Source organism: Montipora capricornis, chromosome 6 (assembly GCF_036669925.1).
Source record: "Montipora capricornis isolate CH-2021 chromosome 6, ASM3666992v2, whole genome shotgun sequence".
Classification (NCBI taxonomy): Eukaryota; Metazoa; Cnidaria; class Anthozoa; order Scleractinia; family Acroporidae; genus Montipora; species Montipora capricornis.
In genome coordinates this window covers 25,064,007-25,074,243 of record NC_090888.1, presented here as the reverse complement: position 1 = coordinate 25,074,243, position 10,237 = coordinate 25,064,007, and the positions used below count along the sequence as shown (strand labels likewise).

Sequence of the window (10,237 nt, the reverse complement as noted above, 5' to 3'; positions counted from 1 at the left end):
GCGCTGTAGCTTAGTAACCTGGCAAACATGAATTCATAGTTTGGTTACCACGTTTTCCAAGATGGCGGATTATTCATCAACCCGATTTGTGAAGTTCTTTGATTATCCTTTCCTCTACTAAAGCTCCTTTTAATATAAAAACACGAGAGAACGGTTTGTTAAATGTTATATGGCTTCATTTTTAGCATGCTTTGTTTCAAACTATTGCAAAAAATCCTGAAGTCAGACGAATTGTTCGTGTTTGAAAGATCGTTCGAACATGGCAAATTAATAAACTTCACAGTACACAGTTTAAGTTGCTTTACTTCGATGGGGCGACACAATTTCGATGTTGGGGCGACACAACTTCTATGCTGGGGCGACGTAACTTAAGTTGGGGCGACCTAACTTGGGGCGACACAACCTACATTCCAGTGGAAGGCTTGAGTGGGGCAGGACTATCAGCGAGCCATGCGAATTTCGCATTTAAGGCTACGCACCCATTTCAAATAGCACTGATAAACTGTTATTAAGTCTAAGGACCCATTTTAAAATGTGTGATTCGCATGTTGACTCGCATGGCACGCCATGTTGGCTCGCATGACTCGCATGTCTCGCTGGCTTGCACATTGTCCTAACTCGCTTGGGTGACACAAGAACAATGTCAAAAAAGTGATGGCCGTTGATCACCTGCAAAGTGTAGCAAAACACAAGTTTATTAGTCCAATTACGTTTGGATCCAACCTGTGGTTATGTATTCAATTGCACGCAGCAGAATGGCAGTGGATATTTATGGAAAACTTCATCCGGAGGGTCAGTATAACATTATGAAATCCTGGTTAAATGGTTTATCGATGGAGATCCCTGTCATGCCAGAAGGAGAAATTCTGACTGGCATAGATAATGATCAGGTTTTGTCAAAGAAGTGGACTGTACGCAAAGATAAGCATCTTGACATGTGTGTGTTATGCAGAGGTTGGTACCAATTATCGAGTTTTCCAAAGAGGTGAGAAGCTTGCACTTTGTGTGTGTGTGTGTCCACCAGACCGTACTTACAAGGACCATGATGTTTTTACACACCAACTTTGCAGGGACCACCGTAGTTACGAGGACCGATACCCGGTCCTCGTAAACCTTATAGCTCCAAACGGCCTAAATCATCCAGAAACGTGTCTACGACTAGTTTAAGAGCTGGTCCTCGTAAACCACCGAAACCGTGTGTAAAATGGCGGTCCTCGCAAACCACCCAACATGGGTTTCAGGTTTACTTGACATTTCCATTACTACCTGGATACTTTAAGAGGAGTATCGCAAGCTGAGGATAACAGTCGATATACCCTCTAATAAAAGTCCCTTTCAGATCCTTTTTACACTCTACTTTAAATTTTTGATTATACACACCATTTTGCGGCCCTCACAACGTTGGTGTGTAAACAAAGGATATTCCCTGAATGTAAAAAAAACTTGCCCATCTAAATGCTACTTTTTTAACAATTATTCGCCGAAGGCGAAGTGATTATCGGTGAATATTCACCGATAATCACTTAAGTGACGCGGAAATTAAATGTCGCGAAAATTAATTGACTCACATTATGTCAATAACTAAAACAGCGACTTTATTACACACGTTTATAACAATCATTTTGAGCTATATTCTGTGGTAATGTTCTGGTCCTCTCCATCGCTACTACTTTCCGTCTCTATTCCAGGTAGCACTTCTTTTGTACAATCCTCAAACTGCCATTTACTGGCTCCTTGAGTGTGTCTCACTCAAAAACGCAAAATTAAAGTGAGTCAAAATGCAAAATTTTCGCAAAATCGCGAAATCAACGTGTCACGAAATATGCGAACCTCAAAATCGCGAAATTAACGTGTCGCGAAAATTTCATGTAATAAGGTGGTTTCAAGGCTTTGGGGAATAAGACAAAAGAAATTTTACACTGATCTAAGGAACTCATTTTCACCCCTGTTAAATTCCCCTTTCTCTTGTAACCAAGTAAGAAACTTGATATGTTTCAATTATCAAACTTAGTAAAAAAAATACAATGGAACCAAGGTAAAAATAGTTAATTTCCGCACTTTATCTTCATCACATAAAAGAACTGTAAACAGCGACGTCAAAGTCGTTTTTTCCTACTCGGTATTCTCTACCACTTGTCTAAAATGACCAATTGTTGATTTACCATGCAAACGACTTATTTGTTGAGAAACAGGCCGTTCAACAACTTTTGCAATGTGCTTAGAGTCTCAGAAACTGATCACATAGTGAATCAGAAAGAATGTAAGCGCTTCCACAGACGGCGCATCCTAATTCCACAGTATTTTTGCGCCGTTCATGACCCACCGAAAAAAGCAGAACTTAGCAAGGGGTGGTACCACTTTTTAATTGTGAGTAGGCTTTCTTTGATTTAGTTTCTTTGCTGTTATACTGCAAATTATAGAAAGTCTATTTGGTTTTTAATGCAAAGTTACTTAACTTCCTTTTTATACGCGCTTTAAGAAAACAAAGAGGAATTGTGGAAATTGAAAAAAAAAAGGGATAATTTACTTCAGAGATCATTATACATCAATAAAAAGCTCGGATAACACAAAGGTTTTTTTTTTTTACATTAAATATTGTTGTCTCTGACAAATCGTAATTACCCTAATTTTCTTTTTGGACTCCCACCGCCCTTGCTAAGATCTGCTCCAGCAGTAAAATCATACACCGTGCAAACCCAGAGTTTTTTAAGACCAGCAACATATATGCCATATGCCAAGGCGCCCACCTTCAGTAAGTTATATGAGGCCGCCTTTAATAGGGGTTTACACCTTAAAATGCAGCAGAACCACTATCAGGCCAGCCAACACGGATTCTTCTTCAGAGTTGCTATTCACCAGAAAAGTCGGTGACCACAAACTATGCTTTAACTGCACATCAACGACAGACCCAGCGCAAGTAATGAGGCTGGAGAAATCAAATCCTTCATTCAATTTTTTTGAACCATTGCTGGCTTTGCCAGCAAAGAAACAGACCACGGCACTGTAGTCTTTACGATGACAATGGGTGTTCCAATTAATCAACCATCCCTATCGCATCTACCTGGAGGCCCCGATGGTGGTTCTTACTATTGTTCTTGCCACTGTCAAGCAACCACCCAAATCTGATACATTTTGTTCGGTTACATTTTACTCATATCCAATCTGAATGACATGAATCAAAATCTTAACGTAACTGGTGCCATGTCTGCCAAGTCAAGCCCCTATCACGGGAGAATCAGCGAGCCTATGCAGTCTTGAATAACAGCTTATGTTATTCACAACCGTTGCCACTTTCCAAAGCCTGAATGTTCATTCACAACCATGCTCCGACGGCAACTCATGTTAACTTCTGGCAGTGGAAATCTCCTTAAAATTTCTTTAAGGGTGGTTGCTTCATAGAGGAATTGTTTGTACAACGATTCCGAAATCATTCTAAAATCTATTAGTAGTTCGTGAAAAAGTAGACTTCTTTCTATAATTATACAGTCAGATTACTTTCCAGCTTAACAACGAGACGAAGACGACAAAGGATATTACAGTAAATTACCATGATTGTCATCCATTTCTATTGTTTGTATCATCTAGACCTCAATATCAAGTTGAATGGAAGAGCTTCCCCAAGAGGGGCATTAATGGATTTTTTGGACGTTTAATTTTTGCAAACGGACTTGTTTTGACATGAGGAATGTTGTTCTATGAACTTTTTTGCTTCATTTTCAAGAAAACTGGGCCAAAAATCGCAAAAACGCGCACAAGGTAATTTTCACGTCAACAAAGTGCGTACAGTGTATGTAAAGAAATAGCAACATCCTGTACAAAAAAATAATCAAATTCCTGACCAGGAAGCAATATTTGCCCATTTACGGGAAGCCCTTCAGTTTTAAGCAAGGGGCATATTAAAAAAAGATATAGGTCACACTTTTGCAAACTCCGTGAAATTTAAAAACCACGAAACAAGAAAAAAAAGTCTAGTTTCACACAAACTCTCAGCCAACTAGAAAATGCGGTCAAATTTCTTGGCCAACAAGCTGATCAACACTGTTGTTACTCAATCTCAAGAGAAGATGGTAACAGCCCAGAGTTTTTGTGTTAACTTTATACGTGTACCAACAAAGGAGGGGTGCGAACTGAAGTATTCTTCAGTTGTTGTCCCTATTCTTCAACTTGACTTTCTGAAAGTCTGCCAGCACCACCCCAGCACTATGGGGTCTTAAATGTCTTGGAACACTTTCACAAATTTTGTCAACCAGGAAAAAGTAGGGTTGACAGATTTTGTCAGCAAAGTTATCAAGTTTATGCAGAAAAATACCAAATACCACCACACATGCAAGCAAAGAATAGTATAAACGTATTGCCACAAACTGGGCCAATATGTACCCACCAGCAAAATCAGAGCATAATGCCAAAACTGGGGTACCATTTCTGTTTAGGATCAGCAATTTTCGTTTCTGTTTGCATATATTGCACAAAAATTGATAAGAAGTCTCTCTGCAGTTTTTTTGACAAAAATAAAATATTAATTAACAATTATTTGCCGAAGGCGAAGTGATTATCGGTGAATATTCACCGAGACGAAGTCCAGGTGAATATTCACCGATAATCACTGAGCCTGAGGCGAATAATTGTTTTAGTATAAATACACGTGAAATCATCTTCACTTACAGTGGCAAAACGACTACTGGCAGCCATTTTGTCCGTCGAGGTGATTATCGGCTGATAATCCGAGATAGTGAGCCAATGAGAGCGCGCGATTTTGTATAATCACCTGTGTATTTATACGAAACAGCTACAACCCCTGTATTATGTAACAGCAAGACCTCTATTAGAATGTTTTGAATTATGGTTATTATTCCCATCATCCGCCAGAAGGGAAGTTGCTAAAAGGCCACTTCCAGTGTATTTAACCGTATGGAAGATATCTTATTAACAGCTCAAATTTCAACAGTTCAGCAGAAATGCTTCAAGCCAATTCTACAGGTACACAGTCCCAAAGAGCCGGCCGGGTTCATCATGGCTACCTTCCTGCATTAGTAGAATCTTGTTCTACCGGTAACAGGGGCTTCATTAAGAGAGAAGCTGCAGGAAAATTGAAGATCTGTGAAAATCATTTTACCAGACCGCTCTTAGCACCCAACACAATTTTCTTCAAAACAAGAATATAAAATGCCAATGAAACCCCTACATACATGTAAATTTCAATAAAATTATCTATCAGAACCAATCCTAATCCCCCCCACTAACTCAGTAAATACAAAGCAACACATCATACATGTGTACATGAAGCCCTTGCACTGCCAATGACCATCCTTAATTTACAAGGAAGAAACTGTGTAGTGCTCACTGGAGGCTCTGCAAATAAAAGAGAAAATTGTTGGAAATATTTCCTTTCTAAAGATCTCCACAGCATAGACACAGATTATAATAGGGACCTTTGTAGATCAGAGGACGAGAATGACTACAAGTTTTCCGTTCTGAGCATGCACATTTCGAAAAATGTTGGCCTCCTCGTCCTCTGATCTCAAAGTCTCTAATGGGTTTTTAGCCCCACGATTCCAAAGCTCACTCAGATATACATCACTGTTTCAACATTCAATACAAAATCATTAATAAAAACCCCCACATCATACTCATAATTATCACAAGTTAAGGTACCTTTGATTTTAAATGTCACTATATTGAGTCAAACAATATAAAACAAAACAAGAAAGCTGTAAAGGTTTGTTCAATATATGCTCTGTCCCCATTTAATGTAGCAATGCTTATAGCCCAGGAAATCCCCATAATACCGGTAATCTGGAGACCATAAAAATACCCTAAAAATATTATTTTAAAACTGCATGAAAATTAATATTTAATAATCAAATGACAATAGTTAAAAATTTGATATAAGAATAACGCGATTACAAAATCACATGATGAGCAGAGGGAACAACTCTTGCAGCCATCATCCGCCAATTAACTTGAACCACATTTACGAATCATCTTTTCACGACGTTTCAAAGTTCTTGCACATCTAACATCTAGAGATAATTAATTTTTCCCCATAATTTTGACCCAAGATGCTGCAAAGGATGTTACAGTATTGTAACTACATGTACTGTAGCAATGGGGAAGTCTGATTGTCTTAAAAAAGTAAGAATTCAATTATTAAAAATATCAGGGATAAGTTGAAGTGCGTATTCATCAGCATTGGCAACTCAGCAAAATGAAATAAACGGATAACTTGCATGCTTGTCTCCATAGGTCGCCCTCAGTCTTCTTTCTTGCATGTCACCACAAATACAAACGTGCTAAACTATATAGCAAAACGTAAGGTACAGTACAAATTGAGGTTATGTGATCTGTAATGTTCAGTTTAGAATCCATTGCAACACCCAAGAGCGTAAGATTTTCTACAGTTGAGATTTCCTCATTATTCACACAAACTGCATGTGCAGCACTGTTGATATCCTTAATGTAACCAGTGTTTGTAGTCTGACATTTCTTGAGGTTTCCAGCACAAAGATTAAAATCATACATGTACCTCTTGGTAGCTGTGCACACACTAATCCTGTTGAGCTTGGATGTAACACTGGATTGGTCACTCCAGTATGGTGAATTTTATGATCATCTGCGGACATTGATAAGGTTGTTGTCACCCAGTAAGGCAGGTTGATTTGGAAGAGGCTCCATATTAATGGGCCTAGGGCAGAACCTCGGGGACCATCTCAACTGACCGTCCTGCATAAGCTTACAAGACCTCCTCATTTCAGATGGTATTTCTCGTCACACAGATAGCTATTTAGAAGTTGTAGTATGCTGTCCAGAAAACCACATGCTCTTAGCTTGCTCAGCAGCAATGACCGATGTAGTAAGTCAAAAGCCTTTGATACGTCCAACATTACGAAGCTGACAGCCCGTGTATTGTTGCTCTCCTTCCTCCATCCCAGAACAGTTGTTTCACAGCTTTGTGCTTTCCAATGAGTAGATGAGTGTTCATAGGTGCAGCCGTCACAGCCCCCAGTGAGTTGTTTACATACTACAGCTGTACCTGCTCAAATGCCATTGCAACAAGTCACTTGAGGGATTCTAAAACGGCAAGGACAACCTTGTCCTTTCACATCAGGGTCTGTTTCCAGTTCTAAACTAGTCCCCTTTCTTAGGATACTCAATTGACAGTACCCATTATTTACGGTACTTCTATCCTGTCATCCCGACCAAAACTCTTCCGTTTTTCCGAAATCCTGAACGTTTCTGTCGGCCAATCCCGATCTTAGTAATGACATCACAACATGATATCCAAGCCTCATCACCAATTACAACTACAGTTGATTTACAATATTATGCCGTGTTAGTCTTCTCCCAGCAACCTTTATGACCCAATTGACCGTAATAATAGCAATTCGCAATTTATTATTTGAAACCAAAATGATGAGTGATTGTTTGTTATTAGTAGTAATTGAATCTGTTCACATGTTCCACTTGGCTAATTGGTGACGTACACATAATTTACTACATAGCTACATGTATGTAATTAGAGTTAAACTCATCGCCAATGGACGAGCTTGGAGATGGTGCCTGCCAAAGTGGGCGGCGATTCCGGAGCGAGCAACGAGGCTTGAGCCACAGGCCATGAGCAGAGCACACAGGCCTCCACGGCAACTCTGCGAGCGGCCACCACCCACCAGGCACCGTCACAATGACCAAGTCAGTGGAGATACTTACCAACCCTATACTTACCGAATCCACCAATGAGGGAGGGAAGGGAAGGGGAAAAAAGCGGAACAACTGAACGCTTGTTGCTTTAAACAAACAGCACCTCACACAGCAGAAACGACCAGCACGTGCGAATGGAGAAACCCCATATGTCACCTCAATGCGCATGATTCCCTGGCCACCACTGACCAGCATTGGCTTGATTTTAACTTAGCGTAAATTACATTTAGCCACATTTTAAACTCATCGCCAATGGACGAGCTTGGAGATGGTGCCTGCCAAAGTGGGCGGTGATTCCGGGGCGAGCAACGAGGCTTGCGCCACAGGCCATGAGCAGAGCACACAGGCCTCCACGGCAACTCTGAGAGCGGCCACCACCCAAAGACCACCCCAAGGGTGCTTGGAAGGCGAAGGGGCCGCGAACAGAGAAGACGTGGAACCTGCGCCACCACCCAAACTCACACAAGCACCCACTCCCAGCTCAAGACGCAACACTGGACGACACTTACCCGAGTACCGTGAAGCTGATCATGAAATAAGACTGAGAAGTCCGCTAGCCGAGGCAAGGTGAAAAGGAGGCACTAAAGCAAGGTCCGCCACAGCTCCTCCGGCCGCGAGGCATGAAGAAGGTTCTGCCTGAAGTAGGAACTGAACCCGGAAATTGCCATGTCCTGGCCAGCCACCGCAGGCAGGCGCAAGCAAGCCGCAAGCGACCCTGAAAAACTGAGGAGGACTGGTCAGCTTGATTGCCTGCGATCGGCGTGATTTCCTGCGATCCGCATGAATTCCCACGTATACCCGGGTCACGAGCCAACTGAGCCAGCAGCGAGATGAGAAGAGAGGGAAGCCAATGACCCGGATGGAGTGCGAATGTACAACTGGTAAGCTGAACTACACCAACGACCCAAGGCCTGAATAAGGTGATCAGGGACGCCGTTGCGAGCTGCCACCGTGGCCGCACCAATGCGGAAACTGTGACTGGAGAAATTGCCCGACACACCTGCTCCAGCAAGGATTTCTCTGAGACGAGCAGTGAGGACAGCGCGAGTTAGGGGCCGACCATCCTGGAAAAGAAAGAGAGGGCCACCCAAGTTTCCTCTCACTGCCAAATAGGCCAAAACAGCTTGAAGGGCGCACAGAGGAAAGCGTCCCCGGCCAATGTGGACAAAGCGGCCTTTCCGAAAAGGGTCAGTCTTGCAGGCTTTAATCCGCACACGCAAGCAGGAAGGATTGGCGTCAGAGTCTACCGAAATGTCACCGACACTTACGTGGAGTGCCGGGGTGAAACTAGCCAAATTAGGAACAGTAAATTCAGCAGATTTGAGGAAGCCGAAATATGCTAGGTTGAAGGTGGCCCAAAACGTGCAGTGGTCGAAAATAGATAAATCTAAAGACCTAAAGATGATCATCAAAATGTGATCCGTAATTGGAAGGCGCTGAGCTTGAGGGGAACCTTGGGTCCGTTTGATTCCTCGAAGAACCCGCTGCAAACGTAGACAGTTGACCAGAGGGTCTGGGAAGCCTTCTTCGATATGCAGGGCACGAACCACTGAAAGGTAAACTTTGGTCGAAGAGTGCTGAACCGATCCAGCCAGAAAAGTGGCAAAGAAGCACAACGTATTCATCGGTGGGGCACGGGGAGCCACTGGGATGCAACTTGCCCAATTGCGCACTGAAGTTGACGAATTTCCTCTGGCCAGATGCGTAAGATCTCCGAGTGGAGTCAGCCAAACCATGGGCTAACAGGAACTGGCACTGCTGCTCTAATGAGAGCCGATCAATTCTTCCAGGAGATGAGGTGGAATGGACACTGGAAGCTTCTGAGCCTGGGGTGCTAACCTCCGGAACTCCTGCCAATGAAAGCGGGACAAAGCGTCAGCAATGCAATTATGAACCCCCGGAACATGCTGAGAGGCAAAGGAGAAATTGAAACGCGCCGCTGAGGCGAGAAGATGGCGAAGCAGGCGCATTAACACGGGAATCCTGGATGTTCTGGAGTTGAGGATATAAACCACTGCCTCGTTGTCGGTGCGAAACAGAACATGGCGCCTGGCGAAGTGAGGCCCCCAAACATGAGCGGCAATGATAATCGGGAACAACTCTTTATAGGCGATAGAGTGAGAGGCTTGAGAAGAAACCCATGCGCCGCTGAACCACTCCCCATTGAAGTAAGCACCAAAGCCAAGGGAACCGGATGCGTCCGATGTAACTTCGAGATCAGGGGAGGCCGACATGCCGGGAAACAACCAAAAATAGACGCCATGCCAAGAGGACAAAAACTGAAGCCACCACTGAAGATCCAGGTGAAATTCAGAATTCAGGCGGATCGGATGGTCCCGTTTACGAAAACACTGGAGCAGATTGATCATAGACGCAGGAAGGTACGACCGGGCCACACGACCATGGCGGCATGATGCAAGTGGCCAATGAGGGACTCCAGTTCGCGCCGAGTACACCAGCGACGATTCCGCCACGACTGCAGCAGCACCTGTAAAGCAAAGAGCTTGTCCAAGGGGAGACAGGCCACCTGAGCCACTGAGTC

At 43.1% G+C, this 10,237-nt stretch overlaps 1 protein-coding gene and 1 pseudogene across 1 annotated transcript; both read right to left on the bottom strand.

The window, feature by feature from the left end:
• Positions 1-4,720: 4,720 nt before the first annotated feature.
• LOC138050385 (uncharacterized) overlaps positions 4,721-10,237 on the bottom strand; it is a 6,291-nt pseudogene continuing 774 nt past the window's right edge.
• On the bottom strand, positions 8,499-9,431 carry LOC138053486 (uncharacterized). Its single transcript, XM_068900116.1, has one exon. The coding sequence runs from the start codon at positions 9,429-9,431 to the stop codon at positions 8,499-8,501; it is 933 nt and encodes a 310-aa protein (XP_068756217.1).